At 38.9% G+C, this 21661-nt stretch overlaps 1 protein-coding gene across 3 annotated transcripts in view; it reads right to left on the bottom strand.

Moving 5' to 3' along the window:
• ADGRA3 (adhesion G protein-coupled receptor A3) overlaps positions 1 to 21661 on the bottom strand; it is a 134415-nt gene that overhangs the window by 61001 nt on the left and 51753 nt on the right. For all 3 annotated transcript variants that reach the window (XM_027046573.2, XM_053217517.1, XM_053217516.1), the window contains exons 4-8: positions 20103 to 20174; positions 12699 to 12770; positions 10693 to 10853; positions 7376 to 7589; positions 2051 to 2215 (exon numbers count right to left, since the gene is read on the bottom strand). In XM_027046573.2, the coding sequence (XP_026902374.1) occupies positions 2051 to 2215; positions 7376 to 7589; positions 10693 to 10853; positions 12699 to 12770; positions 20103 to 20174 (684 nt within the window). The remainder of the gene's footprint in view (positions 1 to 2050; positions 2216 to 7375; positions 7590 to 10692; positions 10854 to 12698; positions 12771 to 20102; positions 20175 to 21661) is intronic.

Below are 21661 nucleotides of genomic sequence, written 5' to 3'. Positions count from 1 at the left end.
CTGCTGGGACAACTGGGGACTTGGGAGTATTTGGGACTTGCAGTATTCCCACGAACAGTGAACTGGAGGGCTGTTCACTGTGCCTAGGCTGTTGGGACACACCGCGGGGATTATGCTGAAACTTGCTTTCTTCCTGGGAGTCTGAAATTTTGGTACATGCCAGGCAGAGGGTGCCTACACGGCCAGCAATAAGAACTCGGTGTACTGAGTTTCCCACGGGCTTCCCTGAGCAACAACGCTGCATAGAGGCTGCTGCCTTTTCATGGCTGAAGGAGGAGCATGCTGTGTGTGATCTTCATGGGAGGGAAAGAGCAGGAAGAAGCCTGCACGTGGATCTCTCCAGAATGCACCTAGGTCGGTCCCCTGGTTATCCTGCTATGTGTCTTACTACATCACTATAATGCATCTTAGCTGTGACCGCAATGACAAGCTGAGTCCACGCGAGTCCTCCTAGCAAACTTCTGCACTTGGGGGTGGCCCAGCAGACCTCCAACATGACACACGAATGAATTTATCTGGGAGAAACTGCTCCCTATTCAACTGGCATGGATTGCCACTAACAGCTGGGAGAAATCTTTGTCATTTGAGCTCCATTTCTCCAAAAGTGGGACTGAAGTGAATATATTTGATAAAAGTTACAGCTGACCTGTAACACGGGAACTGATAAATTACAGCATCAGCCATGCCGAAATATAATTCATCACTGAAATCTGCATAAACAGACTAAGCAACACTAAACTAAATCTTATTAATGCAGTGAAAGTCCAATCGTGTAATATACTAAGGAGTGTCGAAAGCTAATTCATTAATCAGTTAAATAATTAGATTCTTCTATTTTAAAATTTGTAAAATACTCCAATTATGAGTAGAAGAGAAAATCCACCATAAATAGAAAACATCATGAGCACGTAATAAAAAATGGAGAATAGAACAAAATTCCCAAATGTTGTCTATTTTGCTGTAAAGTATACAGTGTAAATATTATCTGTTAACAGTTAATCTACATAAAGGACTTAGCTCTTGGCAATAATAAAATGCTAATTTCCATATACTCAGGTCAGAGAGATTTTTTTTAAAGGACAAAAAGACAGTTTTTTAAAAAAGCCATGAAGAAGCAGCTGAGCTAAAGACGTTGCATTGCTTCTTCACCTTGGGTTTCAAAGACTAATATCCAAGGGTTTTCTTTCCCTTAAAAGTTGGGCAAAAGGAGCACCAATCAAAGAGAGTGCAAACTGGGTATTCAACACAACATTTACGCTGCTTTCAAGAGCAGACATATTTCCCTACATTTACATCAACTATAAAGTCATTATTAAATTCCTAAACATAAAGAACATTAAATAAATAATATAAAGATGCTTTTTAAAAACCTTGAAAAGTTAAGGAGAGTCTAAGGTAAAAGTTGTTACCTTCCACAAATTCTAAATTTTCTATTTAAAAAAACTGTAATACTTAACTCCTTCTGCTTATCTCAACACAGAGTCCACCACCAAGTGGCTCCGAAGGTTTCAGGCCATCTGAAAAGCTTTCATTCCCCAATGTCCTTCTGACTTAATTGTCAGAAAAACCAAATTGGGGAGGAAAAAGGGACATGGGTTTCTCCTAATTCTTATGTCTACTAAACTGCCAATAGGTAAAAGTAACTTAGCAATATGAACCAAAGTTCATCCATAAAAGAGCCCCTGAAAAAAAACAGGACATACCATTAGCCTGTCTGGATTTCACAGTTTTAGTAGAATTTCCAAAACGTTTCCCTAAAGTAGTGGTCCTTAACTTTTACAACAAACTATTAAACATGAAACACTCTGCCTGCAGAGGCTGTTAAATCCACATATCTGAGATAAAATGCAGGCACCTTTTTTTCTTAATCTTCATAAATGAGTCTGGAATCACTGTTCTAAAGGGTAGTCCTAAGATACGTAAGGATATGTATATGAACATGCATGTATTTCTCAAATTTTCTTCTTCAAAACAGGAGACCATGATGCACCTTTAGGAATAAAAACAGATGTGGGCAAATCACTTTTCCAGCACTTTCCATGTCACTGACCTGAAATCACCTTTATTGTTTACCACCCTCTCGGGAGGACAGTACTGTGCAGAGCTTTCTAATACCACAATATCGACGGTTCTCGTATTGTTCCCGCGTTTGGTCTGGACATGACAGCCCCAATTTCCAGTCGATCCAGCCTGAATGTTAGAAATGGTGAGGGCACTGCATGAAGAAAGATTTTAAAAAGAGAGAAAATATGGTTAGACCAAAAAAGGGAGACAATCAGGCTTCTATCATTCACTTAGCAAATACGCCTGAATACACAGTGTGGGCAAAGCACTTGCCAGATTAAAAACAAATTTAAAATGATCCCTCCAGGGGCGCCTAGGTAGCTCAACTGGTTAAGCACCCGACTTTGGCTCAGGTCACGATCTCGTGGTTTGTGAGTTCAAGCCCCGCCGTCAGGCTCTCTGCTGTCCGCACACAGCCTGCTTCAGATCCTCTGTCTCCCTCTCTCCCTCACATGCCCCTCTCACCATGCTAGGATAAATGTTAAATATTTATATATATAGACATACGTATATACGTATGCATGTACATATATATGTACATATGTAAAATATATATATAAATGATCCCTCCATTTAAGTACTTCAGCAGCAAGTCAAGATGAACAGATAAAAAGCTCCTGAAAACACTAGGGTTAGAGCTGTACCAGAAGTATGAGCCTGGGTGGCTCCGTCAGGTAAGCAACCAACTCGACCTCAGCTCAGGTCATGATCTCACAGTAGTGAGAGAGAGTGCTGACAGCACGGAGCCTGTTTAGGATTCTCTCTCTCTCTCTGCCCCTCCTCGTTCTCTTTCTCTCAAACATTAAAAAAAAAAAAGGTACGAACAAAGTGACAGTGAGATGGGACATCATGCCTGACACTTCTCCCACCAGAAAGAGGAAACCAGGATGCAGCCAGGCAGGGCAACAGCCTAAGTGCAAAGGCAGAAACATGGCAGCACATTCTTCGGCAAAACTAATGGAAACGTTTCCAGGTTACGTGTACCTTTCCACTGATTTGAAGGAAAATAGTCAAGCATGAAGGAAGGAGATTAATATTATGAAGTGAACAATTAAGAAAGTATTTAAGGTAAAATACTTTGTGGGAAGAACTCATTAAGTCTCTACAAAGATTTAATAAATTACCAACTAATGCTTTCACAAAAGGAGTTTTCCATGTAAAGGTATGCTTCAATTTATAAAACAGCTATATTTCTAAAGAGCTGTCAGTAAATTCAATTTTCAAGATGAAATCATAATTCTCTAATATAAAACCTATTAATTAAAGAGCAAATGTCAGAACCTTCAATTAGCCTTTCTCCCCACATGACCCACTATGCTATGCTTTTATGTAAATAGAAAATTAAGAGATAATTAGACATAAAGGATGTATCATTTTAATTAACTGACAAAATTATGTCTTGAAGTTAATACACGTTTTTCCAGTCTCCTAAATCATTAATGGCTGTACAACATCATATGTTCTAATAAAGACTTTGAGGCACTGTTACTCTGAATCAAAGAAAATGTTTATCATCTTTGTTAATTAAGTCAGTGAACAAACCAACACACTGTAATAAATATATTCCAAATAAAGTACTAAAAGTACTAAATATACTCCAAATAAAGTCCACAAAAAGTACCTTACATTAAATTTAAATAACCAAATTCTAAAATAACCAATCACTCTCTAATCCAGAGGTCCGCAAACTTTCTTGGTTCACAGCACCTTCACTGACAAGAAAATGTTACACAGAGCCCTAAGCCCAAAAGAAATACCTACAATGGTCCAATTACTAAATTAAATCCCAGAATTGTGTATCGATGTCCTAATATCTTAAGAGCCATTTGAAAAAATAATGCACAACAATCCGAGGTAAATATTTCATTCTTCAATGACCACAATTACTTCCTGATGGGTTGTGTCTGTCTTTTGAGCACTCCAAAATTAACCAAATGTCAGATACAGATCAAACGATACCCTTATTTCACGTTCCACAATGACTTTCACACAGTACCTGCTTTGCACCATATTAATCACCCAAAACTCGGTACCCTTAAAGTATGGCGCCACAGAAAGGAATCCAGCATGATCGAATGATACTGTAACTGCCTCAAGTTGGTCCAACAAATGTCAAGTATCCCCACGCTTCTTCAAAACCTTAAAACAGGGGCGCCTGGGTGGCTCAGTCGGTTAAGAACCTGACTCTGGGTTTCGCTCAGGACATGATCTCATGGTTCGTGAGTCTGAGCCCCATGTTGGGCTCTGTGCTGACAGCGTGGAGCCTGCTTGGGATTCTCTGTCTCCCTCTCTCTCTGCCCCTCCCGGACTCTCTCTCAAACACAGACAAATAAAGTTTAAAAAAAGAAAAAACTTACAACATCCCACAGCACCTCTGTAAACTCACTGTGATGTCCCAAGGCACTTCAGCACACCCGCTGGGAGCGAAGGTCCTAACACATTCTGCCAACATGCTTTTAAAGATAACCTTTAGCAACACCTTCAATGCTTTAAACCAATTATCAGAATAAACTTTTCGGGAATCCTCAAGGCAGCATATTTGGAGATTTAAGGAGGAAGAAGCAGCTTCAATTTTATCTTTGAGGAAAAGTGCAAACTCTGATTCTTACCAAGGGAGAATGGATAACATGAGAAAAACCACGGAAGAACAAACAAGTATCTCAGGTTAACCAAATTGATAACCATCATTTCCTTTTCCTGCAACTCCTTTACTATTCGGAGGCAAATTTTGGGTAAAGGACTTCATATGAAAGATTTTCACATTAGTCAAGTGTCCCTCCCAAAAAAACTATTAGGCAAGGATGCTGACCTTAGAATTAATTTTTGGTCCTGCTTACAAAGAATTTAAAGTATGACCTGCAGAAATAAATGTATAAAGTTAATCTAGTTACTTTATAATTGCAAAATGTAAAGAGTACTAAATGATTGAGAGCCTTTTTATTTAAAAAAAGGTTCTATATATTTTAATATGTTATTGTTGCTATATCATATCTCAATTATTGTCTATTCATATAAAAAAATGCTTAAAGCACATAACTCCATGAGTTTTAACATATGTACAATGCTTGTGAAATTATTACAACACAAGTGAGGTAACAATTAGTCTTCTCACTGGGACTTAAACTGTTTCTAACAATCTCACTTCCTAATTAAAAAAAATAAATAAATAAAATAAACCTCTGATTCTGGGAAGAGCAGGGAAGCTCCTATGAAACTACCCTCCTTGCAGTTAACAATTATACACTCCGGACAAACTACAACATGAGCCTATCTCAACACACGGTCAGTGATCCAAGGCAAGCAGAAACCGGAGAGAAGCTGACACCTGGAAGAAGGGATCAGCACCGGGAAGTAAGACCAGGAAAGTGTTTTCAATGGCTTTTACCCAAGGACAGGCCCCACTCAGATAGAAATTCACAGTCTTACTTGTTGAAAAATCAGAGGACAGAGGTAGACAGGAACCTGGCTGGAAGCCCAAACTTCTGCATAGAACATCTACCCGGATCTCTAACTGGCCCCTGATAGAGTGGGCACCAAGCAGACTTCAGATGCTGCCCAGCACAGAAAAGACAGAAGTAGGAGTTTGAGTTTAGCCAAACTAAATGCATGAGGGAACAAAAACCAGCTGACTTCAAGCAAATGGAAGAGAACCCAGAGTCAGGGGTTTGTAAACTTTTTCTTCAAAGGCCAGACAGTAATTATTTCAGGCTTAGAAGGCCAAGAAGCAACATTGAAAATATTATATTGGTACTTATGTAACTATTCACAAACGTTAAAAATATTCTTAGCCCACAGGCCCATCAGGCCAGGTGTGGACCATAGGCTGTACTTTGCCAGCTTCTCTATAGTGAATCATTCACACTGTCCAGGATACAATCCAACATTATTAGACACATGAACAATATTTTTTTCTTATTTATTTATCTTGAGAGAGATGGTGCAAGTGGGGGAGGGGCAGAGAGCAAGAGGGAGAGAGAGAATCCCAAGCAGGTTCCCCATGCCATCAGCAGAGTCCAACCCAACAAGGGCTTGAACCCACAAACCATGAGATCATGACCCAAGCCAAAGTCAGATGCTTAACCAACTGAGCCACCCAGGCACCTCAACATTTTTTAAATAATAAAATATAAAACATATTCAAAAGCAAAGAAGACAGTGGTGATGATTCCAAGATAACCTAGATATTGGAAATAGCAGGCAAGAATTTAAAAGCATCTATTATAAATATGTTAGAAGACACAAAGAAAAATATGCTTCTAATAAACAGACAGGAAATCTCAGGAGGGAAACAAAAATTGTAAAATAGAATATTCTATCCCCGAAATTCTCAGACAGAATTCTCAAGTCAGAATGCCTTTATTTTCTTGATAATTTTTTTTAATGGCACCTCTTTGAATCTGCAATGATATTACCCTAAGTTGCTCTAAAAGAGTTTGGAAACTACAGACCTATTCTTAAATAGATAGAAGTAGGAAGAATAAATAGTAAGAAGGGTGGCTCTGTCGCTTAAGCAACTGACTCTTGATTTCGGCTCAGGTCATGATCTCTCACAGTTGTGAGACTGAGCCCCACGATGCACTCTGCATTGGGCGTGGAACCTGCTAAAATTCTCTCTCCCTCTCACTCTGCCTCTCCCCCACTCACACCTGTGCACACACACTCTCTCTCAAAAAAACAAAACAAAACAAAAGAACGAAATTGGTAGGAAGGAAAAAAAGAGAGAGACACAAGAAAGAAGAAAAAAGAAAATTCAATGCCTACAGGTTAAGATTTTACCAAAATAAAATATATAGTGATAATATCATATATTTTCACTCTGTTTTTTTATACTTTATAACGCTCATTCAAATCAATGATTTTGGTGATCATACCAGTCATTGGGTTAACAGGACAGGTGTTAAATCTTTTATACTGATGGAGTAGAGAAAGGAAATACAGTATCTTAAACTGTAGCATTAACCTACAGTGAAAATTAGGTGATTGCTAAATGTGAAAATCTGAGTTTAGCAGCAGTAAATGGTTAGAAATTAAGTTTGGTACCAAAAGTTTACATTTTTCCTCCTAAAACTTTTAACAAAAACAGTCTCCAACTTTTTAACAGCGTTTCCCTTTCTTCCTATACTTTTCTGCTCCACAACTGGATGACAAAGGTAGCTATTTAATTTCCGGAAATGAGTAACAATCAGGAAAAGGAAAACCAAATGTTTGTATTTTTAAATGCAAGAAGATAAAATGTTAGTTCAAATTCTAACACTTCAATTCTGAAATACAGAAAATCCACGGAGACGATTCCTCATCTAAAAAAGTTTACCTGGCAATCAACGAGCAGTTGTGAATCATGTTCTTTTCCACAAAGATACCTTGAGATTCATCAGTTTCAACTATGCGTCCATCCTGATACCACAACACTTGCATGTCCTGATCAATATATGAAGCCATACACTGGAAGGGAAGGCTGTCTCCTTCAAACACAACTTGACGATGAGAAGGAGTCATGTAGAAAGATGGTAATTCAAGGGGTGGATCTACAGACCATAAAACAAAGACTCAGGAAACAGATACCATACTATATTCACTCTCCAGAGTTAAAAGCTATTGAAACTCTTTTTTGGGGGGGCCGCTGGGGTGGCACAGCCAGTTAACCGTCCAACTTTGGCTCCGGTCATTAATGATCTCACGGTTCATGAGTTTGAGCCCCGTATCGGGCAATGTGCTGACAGCTCAGAGCCTGGAGCCTGCTTCAGATTCTGCGTGTGTCTCTCTCTCTTTCTCAAAAATAAATATACACAGAAAGAAAAAACTCTATTATGAAAACAAAATTTTTTAATTTATTTTTAACGTTTACTTATGTTAAAGAAAGACAGAGAGAGAGAGAGAGAGAGAGAGAGAACACGCGCGCACAAGCGTGTGCATAAGCGGGAGAGGGGTAAAGAGAGAGGGAGACACAGAATCCAAAGCAAGCTCTAGGCTCTGAGCTTGTCAGCACAGAGCCTAACACAGGGCTTCAGCTCCAATTCACAAGCTGTGAGATCCCAACCTGATTTGAAGTTGGATGCTTAACCAACTAAGCCACCCAGGTACCCCCAAAGCGATAGAAATTCTAATTAAAATGTTTTAAATGAAAAAAACAAATTTTCCCCAGTGACCAGCATTTTCATGCTAGCACCAACAAGGCTCTTACTGAGATAAGTGGCTCCTAAATGAAAACAAAATTAGTAAAATTAAAATGAAACCATTTCATAATCAGTTCTGACATTTAAAGTTGTTCCTGTTTTGTGGTATCTAAGCAATTACTAAGAAAACAAATTGTAAAATAATACTTAAATCTGGAGAATGGAGCTGGTGATAAGTAAATACTGATAGACATACAATTTTAGAATACATTTAGAAGACAGCATTACCTTTGATTAAACCACTGCTTTCTGCTTACATAAGTGATGAATACTCACTGAGAAAACTTAGAACATTTAAAGAAAAGGGAAAGAAAAATCTTTTAAGATCCCACATATCATCATCATTTTAACAAGGTGATATGGGGTGCCTGGGTGGCTCAGGTGGTTCAGCGTCCAACTCTTGGTTCTAGTTCAGGTCATGACCTCATGGTTTGTGAGTTCGAGCCCCATGTCGGGCTCTACATTATCAGCATGGAGCCTGCTTGGGACTCTCTCTCCCTGCCCCTTTGCTGCTCATGTGCACTCTCTCTCGCTCAAAATAAATAAACTTTAAAAAAAAAGATTAATTAAAAAAATAAAAGCTGATATATTTCCTTCCAGTCAGAAAAATAACAGGGAGGAATTCTAAATATATGTGCAAAACTATACACAAATACCATGGGCTCATTAAAGGCCTTTAGAATACTTAGTCCACTGTCTACTACTTTTACCTGTATGTACTCTATCCTCTCTTTTATTTTTATTTTTTTAAGTTTATTTATTTATTTTGAGAGAAAGAAAGAGAGAGAGGAGAGAACACAAGGAGGGGAGGGCAGAGAGAGATGGAGAGAGAGAATCCCAAGCAGGCTCCGCACAGCATGGAGCCCAATGTGGGGCTCAAACCACGAACCACAAGATCATGACCCGAGCCAAAGTCAGATGCTTAACCAACTGAGCCACCAGGTGTCCAAGTTGTGGTCTATCCTAAAGAGTAACAGCACATATGCAAACACGCATACAAAGAAATGAATCCTTGGAAATTATTAACAAACTAAATACGCAGTAATAAGGAAGCGGTCAAGTTACAGCTACATCTGAATCATGTACTGGTATGCATCTCTTTTATATGATGAGGAAATGGGTTTACATCATCTCCAGTGTTAAAAAGTTACAAAATATTATTAGCGTATGATGAGGTTTTGGTCAAAACACAGGAAAAGGATGAAGAAAATATACTGAGTTATCTTTGACAACAGCTACCTTTGGGAATGCAAGCATGGGCTTTTTTGGGTTTGTTTGTTTTTAATTTTTTTAGTGTTTATTTATTTTTGAGAGACAGAGCACAAGCAGGGGAGGGGAAGAGAAAGAGGGAGACACAGAATCCAAAGGAGGCTCCAGTCTCCACACTATTAGCACACAGCTCGTTGTGGGGCTTGAACTCACGAACCATGAGATCATGACCTGAGCCGAAGTTGGATGCTTAACCAACTGAGCCACCCAGGCACCCCATAGGTTTGCTTCTTTTAGTGTCTTTTCTCTTCCAGCTTTATTGAGGTATAACTGACAGAACTATAATATATTTTTCTGTTTATTTTATTCTTCCCACCCATGTTTAAAATTGTAAGATATTTAAAGTGTACATCATGATGATTTGATATATGTATATGTTATTTCTTTTCACAAATCTTAATTTTCATCTAATGAGCATTTTTACTTGTGAAACTACAACAATAAAGATAATAAAGAAAAAAATGTAAACAAGTATAGAACTGCTTATTTCCAGACACAAAGTCTGGAATCTCCTCTTAGCATTTTAAGGAATATTTTTGGTTTATGTGTATTTTTTTTCTTTTTCTTTTAATAAATATGTTGTACTTCCCTCAAGTCTTCAAATACTCTTCAAAATTATGAATTTTAATAGCTGCATTATTATAAATAGATGTGTCACAAGTAATTCAATCAATCCCCTATTTTTGAGGATTGAAGATATGCTTATACTTAAATACTGACTAACACAGCTGATCATTTCCTAAGAATTACACCCTCCTATAGAATCACTGGATTAAATTGTATCAAATTTTTGAGAACACCGATACATACTGCCAAAGTATATGTCAAAAAGGCTCCATTAATTCACACTCCTACCAACAAGTAGTATGATTGCAACCTCAGATTTTTTTTTTTTTACTATCAAATTCCTGATTTGCCAACTGATAGAAAATTTGAAGATTGTCTGAACTTGCTTTTCATACAGAAAGCCGTTCAAAACCTAAGAACTTTGAACACCCATCCAAAACTGTTTTATCCGGTTGACTTAACTATTCACGTACACTAAATATGTATTATCAGATCCATGAAGAGTAACAGTTGTAATCAGTTCCATCACAGTGTGAAGAGAACTTCACAGTTTGTCAAGAAAAAGACAGTAGCAAGTAAAATATGGCAAACACTTTCTCTCTTTCTGTTTCTCTCTTACCACACGTCAACAACTCCTGCTTCACACCCGTGACTGGCTGGGCCTGAAGAGACTTAGGATAAACACACCGCGTGTCCCGGACAGTGATGTTTCTCTCCTTTACCCAGCGATGCATCCACAGTATATTACAATCACACAAAAGATACTCAGTCTGAAACTCTCTGTAACATACAAAATTCAAATTAGTGATTACAGTGAATGTAATAAAATGGCATGTTTGCTTTATACTGCTGGCTTCTGCTTTGACAAGCACACTGGTGCTCACCCTGGGATGCCTGGGGCACAAACCACCCACCGGTTGTATTCTCCTTGCTAATGAGAGGACAGGAGGAATGGCTGACCCCAGCCCTAACCCCCTGCTAATCCTGAGACTGACCGCTTCAGATCAAAGCTGGTATGCAAACAAAATCTACACATCATCCCTCTTCTATGTAACAGGCTCCTGAATCCCAGGGTCTAGAATAGCAAACCTCCACCTTCTGGGCCTATCAAACTTCTACCCATTCATCAAAAAGCATGGGGATATGAACCCATTATGTAATAGGGGGACAAAACATAGATACAACTAACACAGAACCTAACACATCCTGCACAAATAAATCAAAGTGCAAAGAACAAATATAACATGTGTGTTCCTAGCACGGACCGTGCATCAGCACGGGCTTCATCTCATTAATTCTGGCAAAAAAAAAAAAAAAAAAAAAAAAGGAGGTGGGATGAGTGATACACAAAAGAGAAAGTAAATTTTAGAAAACACTACGGAAGGACGACTGGACTGACTTTTAACCCCTAAGCACCACTTTCTGGTTGGTTTCCAGCACGTGGAGGTAAAAACACTAGCCATTTTTCCCAATTTTTGGATAAAAATACCTCCTACATTCCTACTGCCCAAGGTCTCAAAAGCCAGATTACTCTCCGTAGTCCTTATTTTCTAAACTTACAGAAATGGTTGACTTGAGCCTACTACATATGCCAAATAGAGATGTTTTCATTCACTAAACAATGGTAATGGCAACAAAAAGAAAGACGAGACAGACTTTGATCCACGGTGGCTCTTCAAGTGGATACATGTGTCCATATCTATAATGGTGAGGAGCCAGACAAATGCCTAAGTATTAGCTACATCTCAGTGAAAACTGCTAAACAGTACACCTAGAAAATTAAAGGAGAAGGGCAGAGAAGAGACAGGGAAGGAAAGGTTAAAAAAAAAAAAAAAAAATGGAGAAGACAAGGCACAGTAGGGAAGAAGACAGCATACACCAGATAGCGTCTGCAAGAGAAGACATTTTTCCCTGGAAAAATAATCAACCCCATAAATTATACACGATAAAGATTTGAAAAACATTATATTTAACTGTATCTCCAATAGAAATTAGTATAACTTACAGTTTGAAATATATTATGGTTTAATGTGGAAATACAATTACCGTCAAAAGGAACTCCCATACAATCTCAGTTAATAAAACTGTTTTGGGAGGAAAAAAAAAGATCAGCCAATTCTAAAGCTACAGAGAGCTATGTCAGTATGATCTTACGTTGGTTTCGTAAAGCAGGCATTCTACATAAACAATCCTAGAAATTTCAGTAATTAGTTGTGAATTCAGTTTGGGGAAAGGGTTACAAGATAAAAGTAAAACCCTAAAGTATAAAATATTCTTCACAATAGACTTTCATAGGGAAGGATAGTTTATACTTTGAGGATTCAACTAGTCAAACAATCTTTTCTAATTTGAAAATAAAGTGAAAGAGAATGAATTGCCCATTTATTTACTCTAAATATAGAGACAGTATTCTAAGGAGAAAATGGCTGTCCCAGTCTGAAACACATTACTCTGGTTTATAGCATGCTTTTCAATGAGAATTCATGCTCTCAACTGAGAATCTAACTTTTGCAAAATTTCACATTTTCCCCATGAAGTCTCTTAAACCATATAATAACTGTTTTTAATTCTTAAAAAATCAAGATATATTTTTCAAAACAGGAAAAAAAATTTTTTCTTACTTACAATGACCGTAATGAACCAAGATAATCAAAAGTTCCTTGAGATAATGAAGAAAACAAATTCCCTGAAAGGTTTCTGGGAAAGAAAAAAGAAAAAAAAAAAGGAAATAATTTCATATAAAAAATACAATTATGTATCATTTTATACAATTTTCTAAAGTGTCCTATAATCACTGAGTAATGTTGTAAAGAATTTATGAAAGTTGTTTTAAATCTTATAAAAAGGAGCAAGTAGTAAATACTTTATCCAAGGATGAATAACTTTGTTCTCAGCCTATCTCAAGTAATAAAATTAAAGTTATTACTATCACATAGGATTTTCTACCAAATAACAGGCAAATCTAAAAGCTACCTTACTAATAAGGTAGAGCCTTAGTCATGCTCTCATTTTAAGTAAATCAGTCTTCGTATGTTAACTCCGCATCATGAAAGAAAGCAGAAATTTAAAAACCAGAAAAGGACAAGGACAAGGATGATCTGAATAATCATCAGCAGCAACCCACAGGAAGCGGATAAAAAATGTGAACAGGGTGGAAAGAGTCCAGGGTTTAAGACGGACATAATTCAGTGTGGGCCTTGGGAAAATTACTTAACCTATTTTGTTTCCTCCCCTTGTATCAGATGACTTTAATAAATACCTAACCCTTGCTGAGTTTTGCATGAATTAAACCCAGAACGTCCCATGCTACAATCTGAGTGGTTTGGTAAACCCAGAAGTATTCCGTGCTTGACCATAAGCTCCGAGAGCAGCAGGACTTGTGCGTCTTATTTATCAGGGTACCCCTGGCAGCTAGTAACAAGCTGTGGTACACAGTAGGTGCTCCGTGGTGGTGGCTGACTATTCGGGATGTGGACTCCACTTCAGGAGGCTCTGAATACTAAATCAGGACTGAGGGCACCGGAAAAATGGCAGGAAGGTCAACCCCCACAAGATCTGAAGATCTGTTCTCTGTCTATAGTGCTATCAAAAATAGATACAATTTAGACCTAGAATTCTCAAAGGAGATGCCGTGAGACTTGGGAAAAAGCCTGCCTCTCACTGGGGTCTGGACTGAATCCCTCCTGTGTGGACAATCAGGTAGATGGATTCCCTGGTGGGGAGAGGGGACAGAACTGATCCAGGAAAGGTCAGCCATTCCTGTGACATCTGCAGTCGTGTATTCCTGGATGGGAAGACTTAATATGACACAAATGCCAATCCTTCAAAAATTAATATACAATGAAATTCAATAACCAAAAAAAAAAAAAAAAAAAAAAAAAAAAGACCTCCCTGGATTGGCTTTTAAATATAATATACGAATTTTTGATAGAAAAGGCCTGGATAAAAGGGTTCAGATTCTCATAGGAGAGCTGCCTAGGAATGTAAGCAAACAAACAAAAAAGGAGATTTGCCATTAAAAGAATGATGAAAGAGATGCCCTTCTCTTTTTTGGCCTATCAGAAGGGATACTGAATGTGGATTTTGAAAAGGGTATTACAGATGGAAGTGTAAATCATTATTATATTTTTAAAAAGTAACCTAGGGGCACCTGAGTGGCTCAGTGGGTTTCGCATCCCATTCTTGATTTTGGCTCAAGTCATGATGTCACAGTCCTGGGATCGAGCCCCACACAGGGGTCTGCACTGGGTGTGGAGCCTGCTTAGGATTCTCTGCCCCCTCCCTCTGCCCCTCCCCCACCCGCATGTCTGTGCTCACTCCATCGAGCCGCTCTTTCTCTCTCTCCTCTTGAAATTAACTTAAAAAAAAAAAAAAAAAGTAACGGGGTGCCTGGGTGGCTCAGTCGGTTGAGCGTCTGACTTTGGCCCAGGTCATGATCTCACAGCTCGTGAGTTCGGGCCCCGTGTCAGGCTCTGTGCTGACAGCTCAGAGCCTGGAGCCTGCTTCTGCTTCTGTGTCTCCCTCTCTCTCTGCCCCTAACCTCCTCGCATTCTGCCTCTGTCTCTGTCAAAAATAAATAAACATTAAAAAAAAAAAAATTAAAAAAAAAAAAAGTAACCTACATGCAATTAAAATGAACAACAGTACCTGTATGAAGCTATCCTACGTGGAATTACATGATTACTTGGATCTGTTTAAACCAATGTAGGCAGGAAGGCAAAAGAGATGGGAGGCATAACTAAAACAACACTGGTTATGAAGTTGCTAAGTGTTAAAACAGGAGGAAGGTTACATGGAAATTCCTTATATAATTGTCTCTAATTTTTTTTTACAAGCTTGAAAAATTCCTTAATAGTAAGTTGGAAATAAAGCTCTATCCTATAAATACAGGATTTAAGTATAAACAAAATAAAAGCACCTTACAGGGATCATTAGATTCTAATTATTAGGTAATTTTATTCTAATTATTAGTTATTATTAGCGATTTCCTCTTGGAAATCACAGAGGAAGGAATCACACTGGGGTGAGACATGCCATCCTTCCAGGAAATCCCAACACAAACCAATTTTTCCTCCAGCGTTCAAACAGACTGGCTGAACACCAAACAGAGCGACTGGCTTTGGTTTGGGGACCATAAAAACTTACACGTGTTTTAAAACACTACAATCACACTCCAGCTCTGAGAGGCTTACACAGAAAAAGCAAAAGGGAACTGAGAATGACAACGGCACAGCAAAGTCATTGCTCCCCAGTCTATCAGCTCACTGAATGGAACAGCAGGTGACTTATCCATCCATCCCCCACTCCCACCCTTGCACTGTTTCTTAATGTCTTAATTTTTATTTACTTACTTTTTGCTAAACAGATACATCTGAATTCCTATAAGTTAAATATATACATCACCTGTGTATATACAGGGATATTTACCAGGGCCAATGGATTAAAGGAAGGGAAAGTGCAATCAAATAGAATCTCCTTCAACAGAAGAACAATTGACTAAATTATAATCAGTTCTACACTAGGGATATTCTGTAACTATTAACAAACAAGGACTACGACAATATGTACCCCCTTGAAAAGAGATTAATGATATATGGGTACTTTTTTTAAGTAAACTGCTGAGTACAGCACACATTTAAAGCCCTATATGCATGCCCGTACATTTGTGGGAGCAACAGAAAATATGAAAATAAGACAGCCACATAGTGAGTACAGGCGACCTCACAGTGGTATGTCTGAGGTGATGGAAGGAGGCTTAACTTTTCCTTCAGCTCTCTAAATGGTTTTATTACTTAATGACATCACTAACTGTTCAATTGTATAAAGGAAGTTTTCATAAACACCACTTACCAATTATTTCTGATAGAAAAATATTAAATGTGTAATTCTTAGAAAAAAAATACCAGATTTAAATTGATCAAAATTCATAAGAAAGAAAAAAGGAGAAAGCTTTTGATTTGCTGATCTCCTAACAATTTCTCTGGAAATTAACCTCCTAAATGAAGGAGAGAGACTTATAATGAAAATATACAATGCAATTCAGAGGAAAAAAAAAAAAATCTCTGGTTTGGCTTTTAAATATGGTGTCCACGGTGCATCTGGGTGGCTCAGTTGGTTGACTGTCAGACTTTGGCTCAGGTCATGATCTCGCAGCTCGTGAGTTCGAGCCCCGCTTCAGGCTCTGTGCTGACAGCTCAGAGCCTGGAGCCTGCTTCAGATTCTGTGTCTCCCTCTCTCTCTGCCCCTTCCCCAGCTCACGCTGTCTCTCTGGCCTTCAAAAATAAATAAACATTAAAAAATAATTTAAATATAGCATCTATTTTTAGCTCCTCATCTTCGGTTTGCCGGTTATTTCCACTACTGAGCAGGATAGGGTGGGAACCTCTGGGAAGTTAAGCCCTCACTTCTCTGAGACGGTTCTCCCCAGAAATTCTCCATCAACAAAGGCTGAGATCCACAGATAGAATTAATCAATTTTACCCTCTACATCCATGTCCACTGAAGCCTCAGACTATTTAAAGTTATTTTTGAATTCTTAACCTAAGCCTCTAAAGCCACAGCTTGTTTCAAAACAATGAGAAGCCAGGGCAAGAAGGCTACAGTCTGTGTGCCAAGGTCTCATCCAGCCTCCCTGGCAAGAGGCCTCCATTCCAGCCTCCTTGGCTAAGAAGCCCAGCCAGTGCCAGATGCCAAGTTCCAGGGCAACCCAGAGAGTCCCCTGAAGCAGCAGCAGAGGAAATATCTACAAGAGTGATCCACTGTGGATTCCCTTCTTCTGTACACCTGGTCTTTTGGGGGGGGGGAGACAGATCTTAATGTAAGAAATGCACTATGTGTCCCATTGCTAATCAAATTTTTTTCCACTTGTTACACTAAGAAAATACTATTTTGAGGTGCCTGGGTGGCTCAGCCAGTTAAGCGTCCAACTCTCAGGTCAGGATCTCTTGACAATGCAGAGCCTGCTTAGGGTTGTCTTTCTCTCCTCTCTCTCTCTGCCTCTCCCCAGGCTGGCGTGCGCTCTCTCTCTCAAAATAAATAAACATTTTTTTTTAAATATGTTTTTCGGGTGCCTGGGTGGCTCAGTCGTTTAAGTGTCCGACTTTGGCTCAGGTCATGATCTCATAGCTCATGGGTTCAAGTCCAGCATCAGGCTCTGTGTCAGGTTCTGTGCTGACAGCTCAGAGCCTAGAGTCTGGAGCCTGCTTCGGATTTTGTATCTCCCTCTCTCTGTCCCTCCCTTGTTAGCACATTCTCTCTCTCTCAAAAATAAACATTAGAAAAAAAAATGTTTTAAGTATGTTTTTCTTCCCAGGGGGAAACACAAATTGTTTTTAGCCTTCACAACCAGCACACCGGGTGGCTCAGCCTAGAAACTGGGAAATTGCTGTTGCCCATATAGAATACTTATCCAAAGTTTCTTGATCCACAGCTCTAGACCTAGGTCAACCCAAATTATTATAGGCATCTCCATTACAATGCATTTCTGAACATTAAGAAGCTACCTCAATTGCCAATTTTTCTTAGAACAGTATTTAAAGGATGTTAAGTCAGGTTTACATCTGTATGTGCCATCAACTGTTGCATTTAAAAAAGCCACAAAGACCTATTACTACATGGGCTACAAAATTATCTCAATCAAATCTCAAATCTCAAAGTAGGAGACCTGGTAGCGCTATTCTTCTGTTTGAATAATTCACCTGAATAAATGTCCTGTAAATTCTCACAACAGGTATCAAAGAATTAATTAAAAATGTAAGAGATGTACCCGAGCTTTAAAACTTCAGCTTTTGAGGCAGAGGAGGGGAGGGGAGGGGAGGGAAGGGGAGGGGAGGGGAGGGGAGGGGAGGGGAGGGAAGGGGAGGGGAGGGGAGGAGAGGAGAGGAGAGGAAGAAAAGAAAGGAAGGAGACAAAAGGAAAAAAGGAAGGAAGGAAGGAAGGAAGGAAGGAAGGAAGGAAGGAAAGAAAGAGAAAGAAAAGGAAAGAGAGAAAGAAAGAAAGAAAGAAAAGGAGAGACAGAGAGAGAGAGAAAAAGAGAAAGAAAGAAAGAAAGAAAGAAAGAAAGAAAGAAAGAAAGAAAGAAACAGGAAAGAGAAAGAAAGAAGGAAAGAAAGAAAAGAAGGGAGACAGAAAAAGAGAAAAAGAAAGAAAGAAAGAAAGAAAGAAAGAAAGAAAAGAAGAGAGAGAGAGAGAGAGAGAGAGAGAGAAAGAAAGAAAGAAAGAAAGAAAGAAAGAAAGAAAAGGGAGGGAAAGAAAGAAAGAAAGAAACAAACAAACAGTAAGGAAATAGTAAGGAAACACCCTAACATAAAGACTGCCCCTTGTAGTTCTTTTGCCGAAGCTATAAATCCATCTGGAACCAAAGTGAATGAAAACAGTAGACTCCAGGCTCTTTTTTGTTACTGGAGTCATAGCTATCCAAAAATATAACAGATTTTTCTCCATAAATGCCTCACTTTGCCAATTCCTGTGCAGTCCTCAAAAACCAAAAATACAAAACCCTCAAGAAGAGATAATAAAAGCACTGAAATAAAATTGCTGTGATACAGCCTCAAAAAAAGAAAAAATGCAATTGGTTTCATTGATTTCCAGTTATGAGTAAAGCTGTACACCAAATCAGTCTTCTATTTCAACACAGGAATATTGGCCACATACTTCTCCCCCTAAATTAAAGGGCTCACTGAAAAGTATTATGAGTTTGCTAAGAAACAGGAATCCTCTGTGGTATTCTCACAGGTGATCCTAAGTCCCCTCCCTTCCTGCTAGGGTGAACTCATCTCCCTGGTTAAGCCCCCTAACAGCTTTTTCAAAGTTAACATGAATGAAGTTGAAGAAACATTCCGAAAAGCTACAAAGAGACAGAACCAGACACAGACAACCCTCGTAACTAGACCTTCTACCGTAAATCCCGAATTTCATCCTGCACCCTATTCCCAGATTACTATTCTCTAAAATAGGATTTTATGCCATCTTCCCAGATAAATGTCCTTCAGTGGATTCCTACTGTTAAATCGGATCTAAGCCTCTATCTGCTTCTCATACGCTCCCATATAAAGTTCTATTAAAAGGGCGCCTGGGTGGCTCAGGTGGTTAAGCACGTGACTTGGGCTCAGATCATGCTCAGATCATGATCTCGCATTCATGGGTTCAAGCCCTGCACTGGGCTCTGTGCAGACAGCTCAGAGCCTGAAGCCTGCTTCAGATTTGGTGTCTCCTTCTCTCTCTGCCCCTCCCCTGCTTGCACTCTATCTCTGACTCTCAAAAAATAAAATAAAAAAAGCGTTAAGAAAAAATTAAAGTTCTATTATTATCGGCCTTACTTCTAGTTATTCCCAAACAGAACCTCTTCTTCATTTTAAAAAATTAAAATTTAAATTTAAAAAAAATGCATTTGATGGCTTATATAAAGTTCTTCTGCATTTATATCATATGTAAATTTTGAGATAGATACAGACAATTCAAATTTTAATTCATCTTTGTAATAACCTTGAGGTATATTAACCTATATTAACAGATGAAAAATAATTGAAAAGTTCACAAAAGTTAACTCACCCCAAATCACAAAGTCAGAGGCATCACAATTCAAATGGCTATTTTATTCTTCACACCAGTGGCCTTCCCCTTGACAATGGCTTTGCTCCTATTTCCACTTTCATGCATCATTTGTTCCTCTTCTTTTCCTTTCTAACTAACCAAATCTTTACAATCTCTGGACCATTGGCTCACGTTTTACCTCCTCGAGGAAATTTATCCAGACTGGCAAAGCTTCCGACCATCTCTCTCCACACGAACATGTCCTCTGAGGCACATACCACATTGTGTGGCTCTGTGTGTACATGTGTGCGTGCGCACAGTAACAGAGTATTAAGTTCTGAGGACAATATGTCTCCAGGATTGAATTTCCAGCTATCTGCTTCTCCTTCTATAATCCCAACAGTTGCTACTTTACTATTAAACATGTCACGGGTATCTATAAATATCTGGGCAATAGTTCACATGCTTTCTTACATTTTAATAGAAAAGCGTACTTACAGCCTAACCAGATTGGTGAGTCCTCGAAATATGTCTGCATTCAGACATCCTATTCGATTGTTTGTCAGATCCCTGAGGAGAAAGGGGAAAGAAAAAATATCTTCAATGTGTTCTCTTGGTTAATGAAGATTTCATACATTCAATATTCAGGAACAGCACCCAGGTAACATACAAGATCTTTTCAGCATCTCTGAGAAGTTTACCTACCTCAAGTGAGTTAAGGGTAGCACTGAGAAAAACGAAGTCTTGCTTTCACTTATTTCTGGCACTTACAGACTACACGCTGTCTAATTATAGGTGCCCTCTGTATTTCAAGCATTTACTCCTATAAATTTTTTTTTTTAACGTTTATTTATTTTTGAGACAGAGAGAGACAGAGCATGAACAGGGGAGGGGCAGAGAGAGAGGGAGACACAGAATCTGAAACAGGCTCCAGGCTCTGAGCTGTCAGCACAGAGCCCGACGCGGGGCTCGAACTCACGGACCATGAGATCATGACCTGAGCCGAAGTCGGACTCTTAACCGACCAAGCCACCCAGGCACCCCCATTTATTCCTATAAAATGACTCAAGATAAAACAGTGGTAAAAAGGAGACTCCATCTACCTTACTGTCTGTGATAGAATTCCTTAGATGGCCTACACAGTTCACGACGCTGGAGAAGTTAGGGACAGAGCTCAGTCTCAGCAAACATCTAACAGACAATAAAGGGGCAAATAACCAAAATATTTGAACTTTTATTTCCTCAAGAATACCTGAAACTTACTTCTTTCTAATGTCATTCCTTAAACAGTCAGAAGTTTTGAGTGTATTGAGAAAACGGAATTAGCTCTTACTTCACAGATCTATCATTCAGTCTCTAAGCCAAATTACTTCAGCAATAGCTAGGTAACAGCCTACTTATTTTTTCCCTTCACTATTAACTAATAGTTACGGTCGAATACTACTTTCTAAATGTGTTTTTCTCCTCAGTCCATGAAACGTTTTCCTTTTTATCTATGTAAAATGTTTAGTAGATATTGTTTTCTTCTGCACTGTGTTCTTTCCTCACACCACAGTGAATACAATTTTACATTTTAATCGGATTACATTTAAAAAAATTATTTTTAACATTTATTTTTAATTTTTTTTAATGTTTATTTATTCTTGAGAAATATAGAGACAGAGTGTGAGCGGGACAGGGCAGAGAAAGAGGGAGACACAGAATCTGAAGCAGGCTCCAGGATCTGTGGTACCAGCACAGAGCCCCGTATGGGGCTCGAACTCACAAGCCTTGAGATCATGACCTGAGCCAAAGTGGGATGCTTAACTGACTGAGCCACCCAGACACCCCAAGCATTTATTTATTTTTGAGAGAGAGAGAGAGAGAGAGAGCGAGCACAAGCAGGGGAAGAGCAGAGAGAGAGGAGACACAGAATCTGAAGCAGTCTCCAGGCTCCAAGCTGTCAGCACAGAGCCCGATGCGGGGCTCGAACTCACAAACTGTGAGATCATGACTTGAGCCAAAGTCAGATGCTGAAAAGGCAACTGAGCCACCCAGGCACCTCTGGGAAACCGCAT

This window comes from Acinonyx jubatus, chromosome B1 (genome assembly GCF_027475565.1).
Source record: "Acinonyx jubatus isolate Ajub_Pintada_27869175 chromosome B1, VMU_Ajub_asm_v1.0, whole genome shotgun sequence".
Taxonomy (NCBI): Eukaryota; Metazoa; Chordata; class Mammalia; order Carnivora; family Felidae; genus Acinonyx; species Acinonyx jubatus.
This window is presented reverse-complemented; position numbering and strand designations above follow the sequence as displayed.